The sequence below is a fragment of the Petromyzon marinus genome, unplaced genomic scaffold (genome assembly GCF_048934315.1).
Source record: "Petromyzon marinus isolate PM22_M1 ecotype Great Lakes invasive population unplaced genomic scaffold, UKy_Petmar_22M1.pri1.0 PM_G_Scaffold_34, whole genome shotgun sequence".
Lineage (NCBI taxonomy): Eukaryota > Metazoa > Chordata > Hyperoartia > Petromyzontiformes > Petromyzontidae > Petromyzon > Petromyzon marinus.
Window position 1 is genome coordinate 1,309,031 of NW_027422917.1, and position 25,915 is coordinate 1,334,945.

At 50.7% G+C, this 25,915-nt stretch overlaps 1 protein-coding gene across 1 annotated transcript; it reads left to right on the forward strand.

Annotated features, from left to right (window-relative positions):
* Window positions 1-1,467: 1,467 nt before the first annotated feature.
* Window positions 1,468-9,963, forward strand: LOC142915738 (hydroxylysine kinase-like). Its single transcript, XM_076061436.1, has 5 exons — window positions 1,468-1,792; window positions 4,802-4,944; window positions 5,433-5,613; window positions 6,759-7,068; window positions 7,205-9,963. Exons 1-5 carry the CDS (start codon window positions 1,468-1,470, stop codon window positions 7,377-7,379), a joined length of 1,134 nt encoding a protein of 377 aa, XP_075917551.1. The 3' UTR covers window positions 7,380-9,963.
* The last annotated feature ends 15,952 nt before the right edge of the window (window positions 9,964-25,915 follow it).

A 25,915-nucleotide genomic window follows, 5' to 3' on the forward strand; every position in this document is an offset into this window, starting at 1 on the left:
ACAGTCTGGAAGCTACCCACATGGCAAATTTCAAGTTTGTTGCATGTCAGGAAGTATGCTAAACATTTCGAACAGACACACATATTCACAAATTTCGCTTTTATATATACAGACGAAGGGGTGGGTGACAGCACCACGCCCGGCCGCCTTTGTGTCCCCAGTGGCGATGTTCACACACCACAGCAATTACTCGTTTGAGGCTGAGTCGATCTAGGGGAGGCCCAGGAGCGGTTGAAATAATCGTCACCGATGGTGGCCGTGAGCGAGAATTGAACTCGGGTTGCCGGGTTCGTAGCGCAGTGCGCTAACCACTACACTACAATGCGTTAAGCTTCCACATGCGTGGGTCACGTGACAGATTTGACGTCACAGCTCACTTGCCGTGCAAAAAAAGTGCATTATTGAGCTCCCCCCCTCCTCCTCCCAGAATAAAACACAAAAGTGTATTTTAATAATTTTTGCGTGGTGTACAGTCTGGAAAGTACCCACATGGCAAATTTCAAGTTTGTTGCATGTCGGGAAGTACGCTAAACATTTTGAACAGACACACATAATCACAACTTTGCCTTTTACATTTGTATGGAGATAATTTCGGCCAGGGCTGCCCTGTGTCAGCGACTCTGAAAAATCTGCTGACACCCGGCACACCACGTCCAGTGTGTACCTTTCACTATCGCCGTGGCTACCGGGGCTGTGCTGCCCACTCCACTCCGCACCAGCGACCCGGAAAATATTCAGTGACAGATTAAGCCCTGATTATTATTCACACAATTACACATCCAGTGGAATTTGAACACGTGATTTCGTGCTTACGGGACAAGGTGTTTACTCGGTGGGCCATAGCTGCAGCTCCCCAATGCTGCATAAACCCACGGTTCTTGTTAAAATTCCAGTTACAGTAATGCTACTTTATCAGGCACTGGCTGTATTTCCACTGAAATACACAAGGAGAATTCTCTGTTATTACGAATCTTATATCTGACATGTTTAAGTGGTGCTTTTCTGTTTGGTGAAATGTGTCGCTATTAAATGTGATGCGAGCAAAGAGACGTGTTTATTGATCGCTGATCGATCGATTGACTTCATGGCCGAGCGGTAGCGCGTTGCAGATGTTTGTGGTATGAGCCCCACGACCACCCCGGTTAATACTGTGGGTGTATGAACTGTAAATATTGCGCACTGTCTGCTTCACAGTCGGATGCTAAAGATCTCGGAGATGTAATTTAAATAAGTAGTATGCCACGTGTGTCGGCACAACTCTGTAAATGTGAAAACTACTGTGGACTGTCCGCGAAGCGTAGCGCCTCCAGGGTGTAGCCTCGTGTGTACGCTGAGCTTGTTTCGCACCGTACGTAGCCAACCGTGCTCATCGGAGGCGCCTCGCGCTGCACGAATGGAGCGAACGCCAACGTGCACTTGCAAAACCCAAAAGCTTTTCGATTGCCCTCGTTTTGTCCGTTGAAGACGATGCAAGCCGCGCCGCAGGACGATGGCCACGAGCACGAGAAGCCGTGCATCAGCGAGTCCCACGCGGCGAAGCTGGTGGAGCGCCTCTACGGGGTGAGCGTGGCGGGGGTGAGCCCGCTGGCGAGCTACGTCGACCAGAACTACCACGTGCTGGCGCGCGACGGTCGCCAGTTCGTGCTCAAGGTCACCAACACGCGGGACAGCCAGCGGCCGCAGCTGCTCGAGGTGCAGATGGCCATGATGGGGTTCCTGCGGGAGAGGGGCTTCCCCATGCAGGAGGTGGTGGACAACGTCAGCGGGAAGATCATGTCGCTCGAGAGCATCGGTGAGCTGCGCCTGCGTGGGTCCCGGGAGCAGAGACATTGGAGAAGAGATGTACATAATACTAAATCTTGTTCTACTTGATGTGCGTCTCCATCTCTCTTTGTCTCCCCCTACATGCTAAGGCCTCGGCACAGAGACCCTATCTCTCTGTGCTCCGTACGTTGTGTCTCTCTTTGTGTCTCTGTGTGAACTCCCTTCTACTTAGGTGTCTGTATATATATCTGCGGTTCTGTGTTTCCTCTCTCTTAAATTTAGCTCTTCTATGCCTGATGATGATTGCTTGCGTTGCAATCGAAACGTCGTATGCTATTATGTAATTTTATTATTATTTCTTATTTCTACGTGACTTTACCGAAAAAACCAAAGAGTAATTCCTGCAGTCACGAAAGCGACAAATCAAGTTTAATAGATGTACAGTGCAGTACAATTGATTTTGCTGCAACTGAACTCTGGCCCCCACAACGTAGCACCACGCAGCAGCCTGTGATGCCTGTTTAATGCACGATTGTCACCCGTAGAAGCCCTAATCCAGGCTCAACCTGCTTAGCTTTCAGATCTTATGATAGGGCACATTCCAGGTGATTTAGTAATAGGCTGATAGTAATCATACGAACACAGCATTGGTTTATACTTGCAAAGACAACGATCAATATCCGAGCATGAGGCGGTGGTATAATACTGGGTCGCACTCCACTGACGATAAGTGATGTAAAAGGATCATACTTTTTAGTTTTTGTGAGGTTGGTGGATGTAACGCACTGCTTGTTGGTACTGGCCCAAGGTCCACATTGTGATATTTTGTAAATTCTTCATGTATATAAAAAAAAACAATGTTTGGTGTGTGGGATGAAACTGGAATGACTGCTCACAGCAAAGCCACACGGACGAGACGATAACATCTGTGGTGAGAGATCAGAAGCACACTTGCTGTTTTCTCATCTACTGACCTGCAGGTTGGTAGATATAATGTTTGTACAGTTCACCGACGCCGCCATTCGCCAACTGCACAGTGTGTTCCACCTCCCCACACCTCCGATGAGCACGGTTGGCTACGTACGTATGGTGCGAAAGAATTTCAACATACTTACGAAACCTAAATCGTAATTTTTGTTTCTGCTTATCTTCCCACGAGACCCTGAGACGTTTTAATGGCACAGAGAAGCAAACGTCAAACTCTTTGCATCGAGTTCCGGATTGGCTGACAAGGGGAACACGTCAAACCAAAACCATGTATTACATGAACAAGCATAGACGGGAGAGAGATGTCACAAGCAATATAATGTAGAGATATGAGAGAGATTTATTCATGATAAAGGTTTTTGGGTGAGATCGCGTTATTAATAAATTTGTCGTAACCCTCCACCACCCGACACAGCCAAACAGTAAAAAATGTGTCACGTTGACAACAGACAAAATAGTTCACTACTTTAGCCCACCGGTGTGATGAGTGAATACACAACATTTACAATATTTGAGTACGACGTTTCGCTGGTAATTACATCCAGCATCATCGGGCAATTCGCCAGAATGGTGAAGCCCTCACTTGCTCCCGGTCTTAAATAGAGCAGCAGGGTGATGTCATCATTTAACTCATTCATAGAGAGATTTAATCAGAAATATATTTATATGGAAGAGATAGGAGAAAGATCTATCCGCAAGAGGAGAGATTTAGAGAAATGCAAACATGTCGATACAGAGCTTATCTCTCCCCCACACCCACTCCGACCTCCTGCATCGCATCACTTCTATTAATATTATTATTGTAATCATCATCGTTACACTTGTTTTCACAGCAGAGCCTCACTGAGTATCGGGAGGGTCTTGTCAAACTTTTCAGTTGGGGGTAGGGCGCGGGGGCGACGGTTGTCGTGTGTAATTTCAAGTGAGTATTGCTGACTGAGACATGTACTTAATTAGTTCTTGTAAGGCGTGGCGGGATAGTTGTCCTGTAGACCAGAATGAATTAATTTTGGTGGTTCGGGCTTGGCCCACGGGCTGTAGTTGGGACAACACTGGGCTGCTAAACATTTGTAAAGCAAAGTGCTTCATAGCTCATCGGATTCCTCCAGTAAAAGTACATATTCTGATTATAATGCCTGGGCTAGCAGCGCTCCTTTAAACCCAGGCTTGGGGTTCATCGCGTGAGCTGACATCGCCACCCAACGCCGTGTTTGGAATGCGAAGATCACGGAATGCCGCTGACCCTTATATTTACGTGATGGAACGAGCGATAAAAGTCGCCTCCTGATGCAGATGGGGCCCCCATTCACCCTGCTCCTAAGTAATTTGCTCAAGCTGAACCCAGGGAATTCAGCTAGACTCGTGGTGCTGACGTATCCATTCTGGCCCGAACCTGGGCGAATTGCCCCCGGTTCCGGCCAGCGTGCGCTAAGGCGTGAGGGTTGCGTGCCACGTTGCAACTTTGGCGGATGCCTTACGCATGGGTGTGGCGAGGTATTATTCCTCTCAAATGCTTTATTTAGCTACAGCGGTTTAGACAACAAGGCTATATAGGAATGCGAATTTCGGAATGCGTTCGTGTTATTAATTTCTGCGTTAATAGTACCGTGAAAGAAAGTCATGAGGAAAAAATCACTCCAATTTACTATTTTTTGGGGGGGGGAACAGAAATACTCGATTCAAGTTGCTTGAGAGATTGGCGTTTTAAAGACTACACGAATTTTATGTGCGTTATATATCGGACTTAGCACGTTCATTATTGTTATTAACCATTTAATACTGAGCAGCAAATTGTCGCTTAATTTCCTAAAAAAAGAATAGTAGCCTTGGCTATCAGTTGAGCAATTCATAAGAGACCCTGTGTAGTATAGCACGTGGGTAATGGACACAGGGCGCAAAGTGGTGAGTTGACACTTTGGCCAGACCTTGGAGGTTCCGATATCAGCTTCCGAACAGCTTTTTATGTTCCAGCAAAAGGAAGCGACGGTGAGATTTCACTAACCATGGTGACCTCTTGACCTCGGTGGCGACTCCTGCTGTGAATTCTCAGACTGCGGCGAAGGAGAGAAGGAGTTCAACGTGCGGCTGCTCACGTACCTGCCCGGCGTGCCGCTGTCCAGGGTGCTGGCGGATGGCAGCCTGTACTACCAGGTGGGCAAGCTGGCAGCGAGCATCCACCAAGCCCTGCAGCAGGTACGAGCGCACGAGCGCCTCTTGACAGGTGACGTGAGACTGCAGGGATTCATATTCTTGTTGCTTTCGGTAAAGTCACCACCACGTAGAAGGGAAACAATAAAATAATAAAAAATATAAAACAATGAAATTCTCACGACGTTTCGACTGCAACACAAGCAATCGTCATGAGGTGTGAAAACCACAACAAGGAAATTTGAAAAAAAAAAATTCTTGTTGTGGTTTTCACACCTGATGATGAAAAAAATGTAGTTGTTTTTTCATTCATTCTTTTATTTTATAGTTTTACCTACGTGACTTTACCGAAAAAAAACAAAGAGAAAATAATAAGTCAAGGAGAACATCTTTTTTGAAACGAAGACTATCCTTTGCTAGCTTGACGTTTTGCTGCCTTTAACTTACATATGTACTCAACTGGCCAATGCGATGTTAATCTCGTATTGCATTTTTTGTCATCTTACCGCCTTCATTTTTAAACATCTGCATAGTTTGAGCACCCGTTCCTGCACTCCCTGCAACGAGACGATTTCATCTGGAACCTGTCAAACACCCACCTGCTCGAGTCCTACCTCTTCACTCTGGACGGCGACCCCAACCAGGGTTTGGTCAGGGAGGTCATCGCCAAGTTCCGCGAGGAGATCCAACCCAACCTGCACAAGTTTACCAGATGTACGCTCGCCTCGCAGCTTCACCCGGGACGTAGCTCCATGCCTCAGGGGGCGAGGGGCGCTTCAGGCCACCGACGAGGCCTTGAAGCCACGACGGGTGCCGCGTACGTGTATACGTTGAACTTCTTTCGCACCGTACGTAGCCAACCGTGCTAATCGGAGGTGCGGGGGAAGGACAACAAACTAAACACAAAAAATCAGTTCAAAAATAAATTAGTGTTCAATCTAGGTTTAAAAGTGCATAGCTCCAGTGCCTTCCTAATATCGGAAAGAAGAGCTTTTCAGACGGCCGCAGAAGTGCATCTGAAAGCGCGCGATGCGGTGACTGTCTTTGTTTGTTCGATGGTTAGCCACAAGCCGCTGCGAGGATCACCCGAATTCGCGTGATGGTTTATGCTGCTTGACGAGATCAGCAAGGTATTGTGATTCATTTGTGGCAAGCATTTTCTTTGCAATGTGCTTTACGTGATTACTTTTACCCAGCATACACAGATGCATTACAGGGCATGCATGTAATGGGGGACACTCGCACAGACACTGATCACAGGTGAAATCAAATGACAGGGATATGACATTCAGACGCTACTGTATATAAATCATAATTGTAATTTCTACCAAATCATTTTTCAATGGATGCTAAATTGTGTTCAACAGTTTTTGTTACACATATACTCATAATAATAATGTACAGCCCTTTGTAAATGCACTATCTGGACGAAGGCATTCCCAGGCTGTGTAGGGTCATGGGGGTTGTTTTGCCACCTTCACCATGCTGGTCGGTGAGGAGGTAGGTAGGATCCCAGGACTGGTTCAGATATCAGTGATGTTCTCCATGGCCGGGAATCAAGGGCTCGTGATGCGGTGTGCATACCACTACACACCGCTCCATATCTCGCCCCCGTGCAGGGTTGTACGACGCTGGTGGGTTATTGTAATTCTGTGCCTTTGAAGGCAGGAGAAGTCGGTGATTCACTGAGACTCTGCGGGGGCCGTTCTTAGACTCGCACACGCGGCTTGCGCAACACCAATCGTGCGGCCGGAATAAAAACGGCACGGGCACGAACGATGACGACGGCGACGAGGGGAGGACGGTCAACAATAAAAGACAACGGACGAAATCAAATTCGACGTTCCCCCTCGCCGCAGGCATAATCCACGGTGACTTCAATGACGACAACATCCTGGTGCAGGAGGTGGCCGTGGGAAGCGAGCAGCAGCAGCAGCAGGGGCCCAAGTCGGCGGAGGGAGTGCCGCGGCACCGCGTCTCCGGCATTGTGGACCTCAACTCGATGATGTTCGGCTACCACGTGTACGACCTGGCCATGGCCATCATGTACATGATGGTGGAGAGCGGAGAGGCGATGGAGGCCGGGGGTCACGTCCTAGCCGGCTACGAGAGCGTGCAGGCCCTCACCGAGGACGAGAGGAGGGCCGTTTACTTCCTGGTGGCGTGCAGGTGAGAGCAGAGGTGGGGACACTAAAATCCCAGTCGATCAACAAGTCGGCAGCAAAAACCCTCTTGAATAACAAACGATATTAACCGTCACGACAGCAACGGCGACAACAACAATATGGTCTACTTTTCCCCGCAGGTTCTGCCAGTCGCTGGTCATGGCCCGCTACACGATCCTGCGATACCCGCAGAACGCCGACTACCTGCTGATAACGGCGCGCACCGGCTGGGTGAAGCTACACGAGCTCTGGACCAGGGGCCTGGAGGACATGCAGAGGCTGTGGTCCGATGTTGCGGCACGGTACAGAAACTAGAACCGCGGTGGAGATCGAGCGAACGGCGAGGAGAGAGAAGGGGGAGTTTGGGGTGGGGGGGGGCCCACCGTGAGACACGTCCTCCCACTCGCCCCACCGGTACCTCCCGAGGCTTCGCAAGGAACCGGTTTCAACTTGATCGTGGCGCCGTTGGTTTTGGACACGTGCGATCTTTGAATACGGAATCTGAAAAATGTGAATTGCTCATGCCAGGCACTTAATGCATAGGGGAGGTTTTTCGTGGCTTCAGGTTGAGGAGGCCACAAGTGCCACCTCGGGTTTTCCAGTCTCGGGCGATGGCGCGCGCGTCCGGTGGATTCGTTGAGTAACTGGAATGCGACGGCATTGGCTTCATCAGCAATACGATCCAAGCGCATTGAGAGACCGTCTAAATCCGCATCGCTGGGAATCGCCCAAAAACAGGAAAGTATTCATTTTCTTCTTTGAAACATTTCGGAGACTTGCGACGATCGTAGACAAGAAGGACGAGGAAAGATTTTGGTCTGGACTTGAACAGGGGGCAGTAAGATGGGAGATCTTAGTTGCTGGTGTGCAGATAATATTATAGGCGATTAGAGGGGGGGGGGAGAGGTTGGAGCGTTGAGAGCCCATGGAAGATCTTGAAGACATTGAAGGCGTCTTCAAGATCCTCCATCTTGCGGTTGAGTCGGAATTAGGTTGAGAGCACAGTGGAGGGATCCGAGTACCGGGTTGATGCGTTCTCATTGATGGGTGCAAGTTTGAAGGTTGGACGATCACTTGCACTTAGGAAGGTGGGAGATTTGTGGAGTCCACAGAGAGGGGTCCCTCCATGATTAATCAACGAGCATGATGAAGGCACGAATAAGATTCGGAGCAGCAGTTACATCGGCGCTTTCTCCAACCGGACAGGGGCACATATCTTCCCGGGATAAACTGCTCCGTATAATTGGTCCCTAGCAAAGGAGCTTCATCATCATCATCAGACTTTTTTTTCACGTTCCAGTTCTCAATGAATCCACCTGTACGCGCCAAGTGACGGGCGGGGAAAGCACAGGGCCGTCACAGACAAAATCCATTGTCGTATTGTGCTTCTATGCTCCCGTGTCCATTCTTGGCCGCCTTTAACCCGCACTGACCGGCACGGTGAATTGTGGTCACGTGACCCCAACGGAGCAGCACGACGTGGGGTGGGGGTCGTCCTCATACAGCAGTGGATTGACACGAGGCCTGTACGCGTGCCTCTCAATCTCACGTCACCGGAGGTTGAACAAACCTGAAGTGGAAGCTGTTGTTTCCTCAACCTGGAGGCACTGGTCACCCACTGCCTTGTTGCATATGTACATACGCGGATTTATACATATTTCCATACACATGTACATTTGCTTTCCATAGGTTACGTGTGTATGCATGGATGTATACATGCATGTGTACATTCATACCTACACACATGCATTCATATGTGCAGATATAAATATATAAGTCCACTAATAATTTACATAGGAACATGTTAGCATATCTATACATTTGTAAATACATTTACAAACATATACCCATGTATGTGTACGCATCACATGCATGGGTATATGTCTGTATGGCGCGCACATTGACACGTATACGTATTTCCATACACATACATTTTTTTCCCATAGGTCATGTGTGTATGCATGCATGTATGTATACATGCATGTATGCATGTGTACATTCATACATAGACACATGCATTCATATGTACAGATATATATGTAAGTCCACTAATAATAAACGTAGGAACATGTTTGCAGATATATACATCTGTAAATACACGTACAAACATATACCCATGTATGTGTACGCAACACATGCATGGGTATATGACATTGCTTACTTAGGCCCATATAATTATATTCGTATGTATAGCACATTGTCCTGTACAGGGTGTGTTGTCCTTGAATGTACCCATAATTAAATAATCGTAATTATACATCTAATTGAACTGTGCGGTTCAAGTTTCAAGTTTGCTATGTTCATGCAGATGAGAACCCAAGAGACCAGGATGGTCTCATGTGAAGACTGACCTGGGCCATTCGGATGGGCAGTAGGGAGAGTGATGAACACCATGTATCCAATCGAGATAATTTGCGGTGTAATTTTCGCCAAACGTGGACCCTGACGCCAGCGCACAGTGGTCCCACTCTTGCGAACTACGCCAAGGGATCTTTAACGTGTCCCCCTGGCTGAAATATTGGCAGCAAAAATAATCCTTACCGTGCTTGCATTTAACGATTGCGAAAACCTCGAGCGAATCCGTGTCGGCAGCACGCACAGAGGCGCGTGCCGAGTGCACAAAAATGTCTCCGCCTTGGTCATTGTGCAAAATCACCAATTCCTAAATAACTGCATCCGTTGGTCATCCATCTTTCTAGAGTGGTCGCCGATAGCAGCACACGAGAAAAGCACGTGATGTTGGCAAACACCTGGGACTTTTAAATCTCGATATGATGCGTGTCAACGCGATGGTCGACATGTGGCGGTCGAGAGGAGGGCATGAGACACAGATGATGAAATCTTCACATTACCAAGTGTGTATGGGTTATGTGATTTCATAAACATAGCTAGGACTGCAGTCTACTGTAATCCATTTTCTTCAGTGATTGGTGGACACCCATGTAACAGGTACATTCACAATCTTATACAGTAAACGTGTACATTGAGACATTAAATGCATGCTGTTAGAATTATGATGTATATGTATTACTATTAGGGATGTTCCAGATTTTCAGATTAATCTGAAAAATATCGCAATCCAGGCTGAGACATAAAATTTGGGACAAAATAAATAAATAATCTTTATATTGATCTGAAAAAGTGATGTCACAAACAGGTGGCATCACCTTCACGCCAAGAGTGGTGTCACTTGACAGGAGGTAATTGCCACATGACATCACTTGTTAAAACCCCAAAACGCATAAAAATTAGGACATCGTGTAAGTGGTCAAAAATCCATAAGAAGATCCATAATTGTTACAAATGCAAGCAAGTAATTTTTTTTAAATCAGAAAATCACCCATAGTATTTTACATGCATAAGCGTATCTGTACACACAAGTATGGGTGTGCATACACAAATACTAGGCGTGTAGCGATGCATAGACCGTAAACAAACGATTCCTACACCCACAAACGTTCGCATCTAATCGTGCATTTGGGAATTTGTTATTTACAAGTGATGCAAACGACGTCCGAGCGACACCGTACGCATCGCAGTCGGGCCAAGTTGAGTGAACGAAAACCGTAGAGACGAGAACGAAAAAAAGTGTGAAACAATACAAATGCGAGTTTCATCATCGATGGTGACCCACTGCAGGACCGGTGTTTTTATCGGTCGTAGTAACGACGCAGCGGATCAGAATCCTCGATTCCGTATGCTCGCAACACGTGTGGCAAATAGTGAACGTTAGAATCGCCCAGTAAACCGTTTGGCCAACGTTGGCCGAACGTTCACCCCTTGCGCTGGTCCAGATGTTCCACTTTTACTGGGAAACCACTTGCATTCCATCCGTGCAATCCACCTAATTGTTCCGGTCACCTAATCTACCGCAGGCACTCGAGGTGCCGCGTTCACCACATTTGGTAATTAAAACCAAATTGTTTAATCTTGAATCTATCGCAGCGCCCGAGTGATGACGATACGTCGAACTGCTGGGTGGTGGGGGGGGGTAGTCTTATTCGTACATGCCTAATATTTACCTACATGCATAACCTGCGCGCACAGGATAGTACTGGCGTAACGCGTGTAGTTTTCCGCCTTCAAAAGTGCCTTTATTTTTTAACAAAACAGGAGAGACGCGAGCGGCCCAGCTGCGGAGAGCTATCCTCCGGAAACGATGCTTGCGTTCCTCTGCACGGCTACCTCCTGGGGCGACAACCTGTGGTTAATCCCAACATTGCTCCCTGCCATAGCTGCTCGTGCGTTAGGAACGTATTGTTGCTGCATCCAGCGCTGTTGACAAAACGGCGTTCACAGTTCACATGTAGTTCACATGTAGTTCACATGTAGTTCACGCAGAGTTTCAGTACAGCGTGCAACGTGTGCCTAGCTTTGAACTGTTGTGTCGTGTTGCTTTAGTTTCCTGCCCCCCCCGCCCCCCTCCCCGAATATATTTCACGTTAAGTGTATTTTTTTTTGGCGCAGGTGAGAAGCAAAATAAAAATTGGCACAAAAACAACTTTCGGCACGTAAAATATAAAAATCGAAAAAATAACAAAAATATAAATGAATGTTAAAGAAGATATTCCCTATGGCGCTTGTCGATGTGATTTCCAATTATGCTGTCAATGTCGCGCGTATCCATTTGAAAATCCTGCATAGCAGCGCACCACCCTGTGTGCCACGCACTTACAAAAAGAAATCCCCCGAAAATTCAGTTATTGAAAAACGCGACATGTTTCGATTGCCAACCCCCTTCAAAGCACCGTCTATACGTACACACGCAAACCTGAACAGGCTTAGGCTGAAATTAAGCAACAATGCGGATGCCGAATTTTTTAAATTCTGATGTCATGTTTGGATTTGACATCCTTCAACACTTCCAGACAATACTTTCGCAGGACCCAAGCTTGCAAACGACAAACACACACACACAAGTTTTAGCCCACGGAATTTTTAAGAGGGCAAATCGCAGTTTTCGGATTTTAAAATCTGATGTCATGTTTGGAATGTGTCACCCTTCAGCATCTCCAGATGCAAACTTGATTAAGTCTGAGTTTGTGAAAAAATAAGACGCCCAAGTCTAAAATGTTTTGGTCTTACATTTGAGGGGCCTGTCATTAAAATGGCGGTTTTTCAATTTTTCCAAGTCGTAAATGTCGAGACTCTGCTCTCGTTCTTTAAATTTTAAGCTCTCCAAACGCTTTAGAACATCATTATAATTGACATCGCTCGCTCGGTGAACTTACTCGCCACTGTAATTAGATTGGGGAGGCATGAATGGTTATGTTAATTCGCTTATTATTACTGGAATCTTTAGATGTTAATAATGATTTAGTTGCGGTTGATGATCAAATGTGACGGTGCTGTCGTAGGGTCTCTAGCAATTGCACCACAATCGAAGGGTGTCCCAGAATAACCTGGTAACCCACACTTATTATTGTTCTCTCTAACCCCACGTGTGACTTCTTTGAATCACTTGACAATACAACTTTCCCCGTACAGATGTTCCGCACAGTGGCCTTAAAACATTCGCTCGCATCATCTCTTCCATCTCCTTACTCTCTTTTACAAAGCCCTACCTCTCACGAAGGTGAGCTGCTTGTGTGGGTTATCAAGTTTTCCTAACACGCCCGCCAGTTGCAGTAGAATCTGGATATAAGCACACCCTTTACAGAGCAAGGCCACCAGTGTAACGTAAGAATGTGTTGCCATATAAGAACTGTGCTTATAGCAGGTGTGCTTATATCCAGCTACTTATCTGTTTTATTTGCCAATGATTATTGCCCAGGGTCCACAGCATGGCGACTAGTCGCTCGTGACGCCGACGTGCAGTGTTGTCAACGCAAACCACAATGACATGCGATTTGTGTTCTATAAGTGTCTGCATGCGACCCCTAATGGCCTGCGGCCTAACCGCGCACCAATCTCGTCTGAGCAAGTTTTGAGCCTGGATACTGCTCGGATGGGCGACCACCTTGCACAAAATACAGGTGCAGTAGTCGTGGGCATTCCGGGCAGTGCAGCTAAATCCATTTTGTGTCTGTACTCCCCCTGACCTTTATCAAGACACACTGACGTGTGGTCAGATAACCCCTCACTACCGACTGCTGGGTGGCGTGAGCCCTTATCCAGCAGTGGATTGACAAACGGGGGATGTATACACGCACACGTATGGCTGTGTAGCCAAGACGAAAGATAATCCGGTTGATCTCTTCGAAACAATGGCATTGTATCGGACAAATTGTTCAGTCATTTTCACAAGTGAGGGGGAGAGAAAGAAGGGGGGGGGGGTGGACCTTTTCCAACTCTGACCTCTTTTTAGCTCGCTGGTTGCCCCCAGTGGTCCGGCAGAGGCCGTGGTTTTATACCGGGGGTTTGTGCAGTGCACGGAATTTATAGCGGTCCGCATCCAGTTGGGCGAACCACCACACCCCCCGTACATTCCACGTACAACCAGAGGACCAGAGCCCCCCGCAGTCCATTCAGTCTTCACGCGTGGCGCGCCCGCACACGAGGAGGCCTTACATTTCTCATGGAATATTTTCTGGGTCGCTGGTAGACCGGAGGAGGCACACGTGATTTTTTTTTTTGTTTAGCCACGGCCGTAGTGTGAGAAGTGCGTACTGGACGTGGTGTGCCGTGTGTGGGATGTGGTTGAAATTAAAGCCCCGCTCCTCACATGCGCACCCGTGGGTGATAATAATAATACTGTCAGAATCTTTTTTTTCCCGTTCATTTACTCAGGAAATCCTGACTGTTTCTGAGATTTTGTATTCATGAAGTTCCAGCGTTCAGATGTTCGACCAATTCTTTTGTAACTTGTTTGGCTCGTGAGAGGAAACCGGAGTAACTCGGAGATTACCTGTGCATACGACATCTGTTGGCCAACTTGCAGCGCAAGGCCTAAAACGTCTGCTTTTCCCAGACAGTCTTCAAATTAAGCACTAAACCCAGGCTCTTCCCCGGTTGAGCTTCAAAGATCTGACGAGATTTGGTGCATTCTGGGTTAATTTTGTTATTTTGTGAGTTGCGGTTGCATTCAGATATTTTTTTAATCTAAACTACAGTTGACCTTAGAACCCTCAGACACGGGCGTGGGGAGTCCTGGCCTCGTGAAAGATCAGTGGACTTTCTTGCGTTGCCATGACCTTCCACTCGGCGGACTTTGGGAACGGTAGTGTGGTGGGGGTGGTGGGTGTTTGATGATTTTGCTGTAAAGGTTTCCTCTACAAAAGTGGGACACTCCTGGGTTTTGCCACCAAGTACTAAGTCATGTTATGCAGAGGGGTCAAATACTTATTTCCCTCATTAAAATGCAAATCAATTTATAACATTTTTGACATGCGTTTTTCTGGATTTTTGTTGTTGTTATTCTGTCTCTCACTGTTCAAATAAACCTACCATGAAAATTATAGACTGATCATTTCTTTGTCAGTGGGCAAACGTACAAAATCAGCAGAGGATCAAATACTTTTTTCCCTCACTGTAAGTTCGATTACAGGGAATGACTATAACATGAATTGGAAGTGATATCTGGACCCCTTCAAACAAACCGCATTGGCCAGTGTGGTGCAGTATGGTCAAGCAACCCATATAATATGGGGAAAGGCATCATCCAGCAGTGGATTAATCTGAGGCTGTGAAAATTGGCTAAGCCTCGAACGCAGATGCACCACGTATACACTGCCGCCTCCTGTCTTATGCCATTGCCGACGAGAATGTTGCGCTCTCATACAAAATTAAAACTTTTTTATTTTACCAGGGCCCACTGAGCTGTAAAGCTCTTTTTTTTAGAAGCGACCTGGCCACAAATGATAGCTCAACGAAGTGGCTTATCGCGTGAAAATTTCTAGCAGCCAAATACTCCAAACGCATGCTTCTGAATGGGGAGGGAAAAACCGGAGGACTCGGAGAAAAAGCCACACGATCAAGGGGAGAACATCCAAATATACAGCAGCAGGCGTCAGGGTCGAGATCGAACCAACGACCTCCTGTATACCAGGCGAGGTAGTTAACATCTAGCCTCTGTGCTTGCAGCCCATCTTACCCGAGTGAATGTGAGCTTGCATTCTGTGCTCTGGTAACCCGTAATTGTACACAAGCGAGAGTGAGAAAGTACACCACCAGCTTTTCAGGTCGCCCTATCCGATGAGAGCGATCAAACACGATGTGCGATTCTCAGAGACAGCAATAATATAATCCCATTCCTCTAGAATTACTGTCAGCTGTGCCCCTATGATAGGAAAGGTTATGCCACTCTTCAGAGGTGTAGAGGAGTAGAATGGGGAAGTGGCATCACTTGTGCTGTCCAGGGCGATGACGTGACGTCATGCGCTCGGGGCAGCAGAGTGACGTCACGGCTCCTGAAGGATAAAAAGGGGACCCTGGGACATAAGAGGGGTCGTAGCTGGAGAGTAGGGTCTGAGAAGGGTGAAACGGGGAGCCAGGGGCAAGAGGGTAGGGATAGGGGAGAGCACAGTGCCAGGCTAGACGTGGCTGTGCTCTTCGCTCGGCCGTGTTGGTTGATCCCACGGCCGGGGCAGAGGAGACAGCACAGGGCAGCCGGCTGTGTCGGGACCTAGCCCGGGACCCCTAACCCCTGGGGAGTTGTTCACCCCTGTGTATTGTTAAAGATTTGTAATAAAACCTTGGCAGAAGCCCCTACCTTACCTTAGCCTCCGAGTGAGTTGTCGGGAACTCCTTTACAACTGGTGTCAGGAGTGGTTACGCTGCCGTCGCTATGCCTAAATCGGGCGGGCGGCGTAAGAATCCACCAGAGAGACGCCGGGAGAGTGCTGACGATGTCGGGGAGGCTCCGGCTGCGACCCGGGGGCAGTCCGTCGCCATGGAGATGGACTCGGCGGGGCAGGTGGTGTCGGCGGTTGGGGGTCCCAGCGCACCACCGCCGGTGGCGGGGGGCGATGCCGAGGAGCAGTCGCAGCTGCTCCTGCGGGCGATCGAGCAGCTCACCGCCGCCCTTACAGAGGTGGGAGCGCGGACGCACCCACCCGGCCCACACTCCGCGTGGCACCGGCGGATTCCCGCCGCTTTGCCGCCCGCCAATTTGGAAGTTGGCGCCATTTTTCATGCGCCGCCGGAAGTGGCGGCCATGTTGGTGGGGGAGCCGCAAGCGGACGTCATTTCCGCTGCGACGCCGGAAGCGGCTGCCATTGTTGCGGCTGTGGCGGCCGCGGATGCGGCTGCGGATGCCGCCGCGGCTCCGCGCCTCGCCGTGGCTGCGAGCTTGCCCGCGGAGGTTGCCGCGGATGTCGCTGCCGCGGCTCCGAACCTCGCCGTACCGGCGAGCCGGGCCGCGGATTCCGCCGCAATTGCGGGATGGGCCGCGGATCCATATGCCGCCGCATTTGCGAGGTGGCTCGCAGGTGCTACTGCGCCTCCTCACCTCGCCGCGTCTGCGGCGTGGCCCACGGAGGCCGCAGCGCCGCCGGCCCTCTTCGCGGGCGGGGCCGCTGGGCTGGCCGTTGGCGATGCCGCGGGCCCACACCTCGTCGCGCCTTCAAGGTGGGTCACGGGCGCTAGTGCGCCTCCGCATCCCGCCGCGCCGGAGGGGTTGGCGGCGGCCGCTCCTGCACCTCCGCACCTCGCCGCGTCTACGGCGTGGCCCGGGGGGGCCGCAATGCGGCCGCTGCTCGCCGCGTCTCCGGCGTGGCCCACGGCGTGGCCCGGGGGGGCCGCAATGCGGCCGCTGCTCGCCGCGTCTCCGGCGTGGCCCACGTGGCCCACGCCGCGTCGCGGGAGGATGCCGCGGATGCGGAGGCCGCCGCAGGCACGCACGCCGGCACCGCGGCTCCGTACGGCGCCGCGGACAGGTGGGTCGCGGGTGCTGTGGCGCCTCCACACCTCGCCGCGTCTACGGCGTGGCCCGGGGAGGCCGCAACGCCGCCGCCCCTCGCCGCATCGCGGGAGGTTGCTGTGGCTGCGGCTGCAGATCGATCCGTCGCCGCGCCTGCGGGGTGACCCACAGGGGCCACCGCGGGGCCGTGTTATACCACCGCGTCTCCGGCGTGGCCTACGGGGGCCGCAGCGCCACCGCACCTTGATGGATGAGATGGATGAGAAGGAGATGCAGGTCTTCAAGTCTATTCCCCCGGCCGATAAGGCTACGCTTCCGACAGTGTACCTCCGGATGGCCGATGTACTCGAGCCGCCGTCCAGGACACGCCAGAAGTTTTCACTACGGCGACAGGAGGAGGGGGAATCTCCATTGGTTTTCCGCTGCACGCTCCTGGCCTTGGCACAGGCCACATACCCTGATATACAGGGCAGGGCGCTGGACTCGATGGTCCTGGAATGGCTACTCGACCTGGCACGTGAGCTGGGGATCGCTTTATCTATAAATAGCGATCACCAGATCACGTCGTTGGCGGTGGCCGAAAACATCCAGGTGCACCTCTCCCTCCGCCAACAGCCCCGGATGGCGGTGTGCGCGGGGATCCCGGCACCAGAAGAGGAGGCCGCCTCTCAGGGGGTGGACACCCTCGCGGCCCTGGCGATGCCCGGTCATCGCGGGAGGGGGGCGGGTGGTCGCCGTCCGGAGCAGCGGGGGCAACCTGGACCTTCCCGCCCGCAGGACACTGCCACGGTGACCTGCTTCCGCTGTGGTCAGCAGGGCCACATTGAGCGGGGGTGTAGGAATGCCCCGGGGGCCTTCAGCAAAGGGGCTCCAACTCCTCCCGGACCTTCATCGGCATCGAGCCCAGGGCCCCAGGCGAGTCGCGACGCATCACCCGCGCGGCCGCCCCCCTCATCTCATGCATCTAGCGGGGCTAGGGTTCATCGTCAGGTGGGTGTCCTCAAGGGGTCGGGTGCACCACCATTGTCACCCACTGGATGGCCCAGGCTGACCCGCCACTGGAACACGCTGGCACATCGGATGGTGGCGGCAGCTGCTGGCTCCTCAGCGTTGGCGGGTTGCATGCAGGGGGTGCGAGTTCGCCTCTTGGTGGATACGGGGGCGTCTGCCACCATTATTTCAGAGGCCATTTTCAAGCTCCTACCCCACAGCGTCGGTCCGTTAGGGCCGGTTCGTGGGGCTTGTGTCGCCGCGAACGGCAGCAGTTTGGGCATATTGGGCCAAGTTATAGCATACCCCTTAGGTTGCGCAGACCGCTCAAAGGGGGCTCCACGGAGACAGGTATCCTCCTGTCTCCGTCGAGTTACTTTTCAAGGACGATGGAATTGGTGGGCGCCTTAACGGCCGTGTCGGGGGGCCAGGACCTTTTTCTACAGGTCCTCAATTCGGAGCCCACGCCGATCGTAATCCCGGCCAGTGCCGTCCTGGCGCACGCGACCCCGGCTCCCCCACCCGAGAGCGCTGCCCCGGATGGAGGAGTCGTGGCAGGCGTGATGCGTGCGGGGGACTCTGACGCATCGTGGATCGCCACGTTGTGCGACGAGAATGCCTCGTTGTCCACCGGGGAGCGTCAGCAACTCCGCGAACTCATCGAGAGGTTCACCGATGTGTTTAGCCAAAGTAAGTTTGATCTGGGTCGCACTACTCTTTTGGAACACCACATAGATACGGGCGACTCAGCCCCTATTCGGCTTAATTCCCACCGCTTTAGCCCTGCGGAAAAGGAGCATGTCCGCTCGGCTGTCGACGAAATGTTGGCGGCGGACATCGTCTCCCCTTCCACTAGCCCTTGGGGTGTCCCCATTGTGCTAGTCAAGAAACGGGACGGGAGTCTCCGGTTCTGTGTTGATTTCCGTAAATTGAACAAGATCTCGGTGGCTGACGCATATCCATTGCCTCGCATGGATGATTCCCTGGACGCCCTCTCGGGCGCGCGGTTCTTTTCGACTCTAGATTTGCTCTCCGGCTTCTGGCAATTGCCGCTGGACGAAGCCTCTAGACCCAAGACAGCGTTCCGCACGCCCCAGGGGCTGTTCGAGTTCAATCAGCTTCCTATGGGTTTTCATTCGGCCCCAGCCACCTTCCAGCGTCTCATGGAGATGGTTTTGGCGGGGCTGCAGTGGGAGTCTTGTTTAATCTACTTGGACGACGTTATTGTTTTTGGGCGTCCGTTTGACGAGCACTTGCAACGCCTCGAGGCTGTGTTCGCCAAAGTGTGCGCTGCGGGCTTGAAATTTAAACCCCAGAAATGCCATTTGCTACAACCATCGGTGAAATATTTGGGACACATTGTTAGTGCGTCAGGTGTCGCCACGGACCCGGAGAAAACGGCTTGTGTCCGGACGTGGCCGACTCCCACATCTGTCGCGGAGGTGCGTAGCTTCGTCGGCTTCGCATCGTACTATCGCCGGTTTGTCCGCGATTTTGCGACGATTGCGAAGCCGCTGCACGCCCTCTCTGCCAAAGGCCAAAGGTTTTACTGGGGCGCGGAGGAGGAGGCTGCTTTTGCGACGCTTCGCACGGCCTTGGCGGATGCGCCGCCCTTGGGGTACCCCGATTTCTCGAAGCCCTTTCTGCTTGACACCGATGCCAGCGACATGGGCATTGCGGCAGTCCTGGCCCAGGTGGTCGACGGGGTGGAGAGGGTGGTAGCCTACGGCAGTCGGGTTCTGTCTCCGACGGAACAGCGATAATGCGTGACTCGGAGGGAGCTTTTGGCCATAGCTTTTTTTGTTCAATTGTATAGGCCCTATTTGTACGGTAGGCGGTTTACAGTCCGAACCGACCACGCGGCCCTGCAATATTCGCTGAGGATTGGTCAGCCCTCGGGTCAGCTGTCCCGCTGGCTCGAGGTGCTCCAGGATTACCCCTTTGACGTAATCCACAGAAAGGGGGCACTGCATGGAAATGCGGACGGTTTGTCCAGATTGCCGGCAGGCGGCGGGTGTGCTTGCGCCCTGGGCTCTAGCCATTGCAAGGCCCCAGGGGACGTCGCGGCCCAGTTGGTCGCGTCGGAATTTCTCATCTAAGCTGCTCAAGGAGGTGTGTGACCTCCTTGGCACCAAGAAAATCCGCACCTCGCCCTACCACCCCCAATCGGACGGGATGGTAGAGCGCTTGAACCGCACCCTCACTTCCATGCTGTGCCACCATGTGAACACGTCTCAATCGGACTGGGACCTGTTCGTCCCGGGGGTCTTTGGCAGCGTATCGGTTGGCTCCTCATGCCTCAACGGGATTTTCGCCTTCTTATTTAATGTACGGGAGGGAGCCGGAGCCCCCGGTGCACGTCCGACTGGACGTGGGATCCTTCAGGAAGGGGTCGGCTGTGCCGGTCCCTTTGAAAGTTGCGCTTGACCGGCTGCGCGAGGCACGGCAGGCCGCTGTCGAGAATTCCGCCGGCCGGCAGGTGGCTAATGAGCGGCTGCCCAAACACCAGGCAGCGGGCCTCCCGTGGGTAGCAGGCCAGAAAGCGTAGCTGCATTGTCCCCAGGTCCCGGTTGGCACATCTGCCAAATTGCACCGCCCTTGGCAGGGTCCCGTTGAGGTCGTGGAAGTCCCCCGGCCGCAGTGTGTCCGGATTCGGTTCGGACGCCGGCGGTGGATAGTGCACCCGTCCCAGCTCAAACGCTATATTCCATCTACCCTGGGGGATCCACCCCCAACTCCGGGGCGGCCGGCGGGTGATGCGTCCGTCGTGCCTGTCCGGCCGGGTCCTGTTGCCAGGGGCGGCGTTCGCCCTGTTTGTGTGCCCCCAGGGCCCTTCCAAGTAGCGGCGGCGGGGACCCCCCGGCCACCGGAGGCTACGGCGGTGGGCCTGTTGCCTGCGAACAGCCCACCTGCACCGGCGGCGGACGCCACACGGGGAAGCGGGCCAGCAGCGCATACCCGTTCAAGGGGGATGCGGTTCCAGTGATGGCCTGGGCGGCCATTCGTCGGACCCAGCCCCGGCGCCCGCTCGGCACTGCCGGCCGGAAGAAGCTGTCTTACTTTTTTTTTCCCGTTCATTTGGTTGTTGTTATTGTGATGCCTGGGATGCTGTGCTGTCCTAAGGTTGGGGTTTTCTTGCAGCCGGGTCGGCTGTTTTTTTCACAGGGGGGGGGGTAATGTAGAGGAGTAGAATGGGGAAGTGGCATCACTTGTGCTGTCCAGGGCGATGACGTGACGTCATGCGCTCGGGGCAGCAGAGTGACATCACGGCTCCTGAAGGATAAAAAGGGGACCCCGGGACGTAAGAGGGGTCGTAGCTGGAGAGTAGGGTCTGAGAAGGGTGAAACGGGGAGCCAGGGGCAAAAGGGTAGGGATAGGGGAGAGCACAGTGCCAGGCTAGACGTGGCTGTGTTCCTCGCTCGGCCGTGTTGGTTGATCCCACGGCCGGGGCAGAGGAGACAGCACAGGGCAGCCGGCTGTGTCAGGACCTAGCCCGGGACCCCTAACCCCTGGGGAGTTGTTCACCCCTGTGTATTGTTAAAGATTTGTAATAAAACCTTGGCAGAAGCCCCTACCTTACCTTAGCCTCCGAGTGAGTCGTCGGGAACTCCTTTACAGAGGTATGGGGTGCTCTCCTTTCCTTCTCACCTCATCTATGCCAACCGTGTCACGATGTATTTATTTCAATTGTGCCTCTCGTTCGCCAGTCTGATTCTTCAGCTTGTGTACGTCTTGTATCGAGTAATTATCGAATCAAGAAGGCGTCCTGTTCTTACGTGGTGCTAAATGGATCGCTACATCCCAGGACCATGAGAGATGCCAACGGTTTTGGGAGTGGATTATGGCTGATGAAAATGATGAACATACACATGAACCCAGAAATCTGAGTTGAATTCGCAGCCGTGACTCACATCAGTGGAGAGTTACATATTTATTCATCGTCGCTGGGACTTCCCCCATTTACCATCCCACACTGACCAGCGTGGTGAAGTATGGTCAAATAACCTTAATGACCGACATGCATGTGGATGCCTTCATCCAGCACTGGATTGACAAAGGGATTCAAATGATCATTGTTATTATATATATAAAAAAACATGTTTCAAATTCTGTCTTTTGTTTTGTGTGTAGCCCTCTGCTATCCACCGTGCTACAATGGAGGTACCCGCTTGAACAGTAACCGGTGTGCTTGTTCCAAGGGATACATGGGTGCGCGATGCACCATCGGTATGTATTTCCTTTATCTTACCATTCAGCGACACGTGTGCGCATTTCATAATTTTTTGGGGGAGTTTGTGCCATCTGCATTTCATAAAAAACCATCAATGTTTAGTTTTACATACTGCGTCGTTCATGCAAATTACGCCTCACAATCGCCGTGGAACTACAGACGAGCTGGAAGAGACAGCAGCCTGCGCGAGGTGAGCGGGCGCATTCATAAATTGCCCAAGCTCTGCTGATCTCAATATATTAAGATTTTTCAACCAAATAATGAGCGATTATATGTGGCAGATTAAGAGGTCTGCAGGTGTGTGTGTGTGTTTAGCAATGGAAAGTGATAACAAGGTCAATAAGGCAAGATCCTTTGCATGTGACAACCACCTATGGCTCATTGCTGGAAACCCTTATTCTTAAAAAGTGTGTTCACGCTGTGTTCACGTGAAAGTGTTTCTACTCCATTGTCGATCAACACTGCAGTGTGTGCTGCACATCCTTTAACATGGTTCCACGTGTAATGACGTTTAACACTTAGTATGTAATTTGTTCATGGTCTGCCAAATGAGGAAAAACGGGATTGCAGTAAACAAAATATATAACTCTGACCGTCAGTACATCAATTCCATTTGTCGTGTCTTCACATGAAGAAGGTAAGCCTACCGTCAACGTATTTGAATCACAAGGGGATATTTCAGACTGGTGGCTAGAAACCCACCATCATTAACAGCGGTCTCTCATACAGCGTTGTTGGGATAAGCACTGTTAGCAATAACATTGCCCATTAAGGTTGGCATGGCTACATGAGTAGGTGGTGTGGCCAACACCACGCCAAAGGGGCCGTCCATAAATGACGTCACGCACCTGGGGGGGGGGTCAGACATTTGTGACGATGCGTGACGAGGGGGGGGGGTGAGAAATGTGACGTCACATCAAAATGCGCAACTTTAAATAAATATAGACAACACGTTCCACTTAATTAAATAGACTTGTTAATAAATGTTTTCTCCTACAACATCAGAGTGCAGCGGCACAATAAATACGCACTACAATGACAATAGTTTTAAGCGATTTGAAGCATGTTTTATCTTTTTTTTGGGGGGGGGGGTCAGACATTTGTGACAATGACGAGGGGGGGGGGTCAAAAATCGTCCAAAATCGCGTGACGTCATTTATGGACGGCCCCAAAGCCGCTTTTGTCGCCCCAATGCTGACGTTGTATCCACAGCACACCAGGTACTCATTTAAATCTGCACCGACATGATTGAGGCCCAGGAAGTCACCGTTGTGACCACATACACACGCACGAACATTCGCCAATGCGTCATCATCGCCACTCCGATCACTTGGCGGCCGACGACAACGACGACGACGATGTCTGGGGCCGCTCTACCCGATGCAAGGATTCTGCCGACGGCTAAAGGCTCCTCCTCCCGTGCGCCTCTGGCGATGCCCCCCGAACAGCGCTGTGCCGAGATGGCTGCGTCAACGGCGGGCGCTGCGCGGCTCCCTGGCGTGTGCACCTGCAGGGACGGCTACTCGGGGCTTCGCTGCCACAAGCGTACGGCCACCATCTGCTGCTGCTGCTGCCGCCTCTCAAATCCCCGCCGTCAACTCTTCGTAGAGAGAGATTGGGGGGGTATCCGATTGGGATTCCTTGGCATTTTTCCCTCTAGTCCTCTGCATTCTCAAACTGAAGTTTGTGGGCCAGTCTTCCACGGTCCATTCGCATCTCCCATTAGTCGCCATTGAAGTGTAAATTGGACCGTATCGCTGCATTGTATTGCAGGCTGCTGATTTTGTGGGAGTTGAAAAGTGGGCCGCAGAAAGGTGTATCTACTGGCTTTACGAAACACCTGTTGTAGCCTATAGTTACCTGTGTACTAGAGGACATCGAAAGAACTGGTTAACTCCTTGGCAGGTCGGTAAGCTGTACAATGTGGTTATTTATATAAGCATCGTGTCTATCTGTTGATTTGAGAGCTGGAATCGAGACATTCTTCCATATAAGCTGGTATGCTTGATTTGTCACATCGTGTTCCCTGAGATATCACAAATAGTGGCATCAAATGACTGCATCTCACAGAGAAATCCATTTTGATTTAAAGCTTTCGTGACTGGAGTAATTCATATTCTTAGTTCTTTTGGTAAAGTCACGTTGAAGGGAAACAATAAAATAATAAAATATATATAAAACAATAAAAATTCTCACGACGTTTCGACCATAACACAAACGGTCGTCATCAGGTGTGTCGGTTTGCATAAATTTATTTATTTTTAAACGGTGTATTTATTTATTTATAAAAACGTTAGCGCCGCGCGCAGCAATTTGGCAGTTTATTTAGAAGGACTAGTCCATCTATGTTCTGAAAAGAGGAGGGGGGAGACGAAAATTTTTAATGTATGCTGTTTGAAAGCCACTGTAAGCGTGAACAATCAATTAAGACCTGAAATGGTTTATCAAATATTTCCAATGATTGCTAAGCCAGAATCCATCTTCTCGGTTGAAATTGTCTCTGTGCTTGTATATGTGGATAGCCTCATGAACGAATCTCTCATGGTAGCCAGATGGCTTACAAAGAACCTCTGTCTTGGAAAAGTCAATGTCATGTGAGCCTACTGAATTATAACAATGATCTGCCACGGCCGAGGTGTTGGTCCTACCGTGTTAAAGGTCTGCTTTGTGTTCACGAATGCGGTCCGAGACATGGCGTTTGGTTTCTCCAATGTAACTACTACCACAGAGGCAACTTAGTTTGTAGACACCAGGGTATTGTATGTCCGGAATCACATCTTTTACAGACGGAACCAGATCACGGATTTTATATGTGTTGAAATGGACCTGGATCTTGTGTTTATTCAAGATTTTTGACATCTTTTTTGTGATACCCGCAATGTAGGGCAAAGTGATGGTTTTGAAAGGCTCCTCAAGAGGGTCCTTCTTCATGGTTTGAGTGATAGCTTTGCGGATTGTATAGTCGGAGTAACCATTAGCGTTAAGAGCTTGGTGTACGTGCTTGAGTTCACTGCCTATGTGTTCCTGGTCGGATATGCATTGGGCTCTATGATACAGAGTCTTGATGAGAGAATTCTTCTGTGATGGATGGTGGTGGGAATCCGGTTTCAGATAAGCATCCGTATGGGTAGCTTTCCTGTAGACAGAGTGGCTCATTGAACCATCAGGTCTCTTTTTAATTAGGACATCCAAAAAAGGTAGCTTGCCATCTTTTTCGACTTCCATGGTAAATCTGATGGCTGGGTGTATGGAATTAATGTGGTCGAAGAATTGGTCTAGAGCAGGCCGGCCATGTGGCCAGATGACAAAAGTGTCATCCCCGTACCTCTTCCATAAGGTTGGGCGCAGAGTGGCAGTCTGGATGGCGTCTCAAATTTCTCCATGAAAATGTTAGCTATAACCGGAGATAGGGGGGAGCCCATTGGGGTGCCCTCAGTTTGTTTGTAGAAAGTTCCATTCCAAGTGAAGTATGTATTGGTTAAACAGTGTCTCACCAGGGGGGGTACCTCAGTGTTTAGTCCTTGATGAACCAAGTCTTCAATGATTGCGATGGTGTCAGGTACAGGAACCTTGGTGAATAAGGAAACTACATCAAAACTGACAAGCAGGTCGTCTGGGGACAGGGAAATACCCTTGATTGTCGATACCAGGTGAGTAGAATTTTGTACCGCAGAGGTGGTTTTTCCAGTGAAAGGATGCAGGATTTCAGACAAAAAAAGATCTGAAATAGCTGCAACCTTCAAAAACGCTAAGATGACAGCTAGCAACCTCAGCAAAGATGAGCGTTTTGAATTATATAAATTAAAAAAAGAGGGATGATATTGTAGTCCT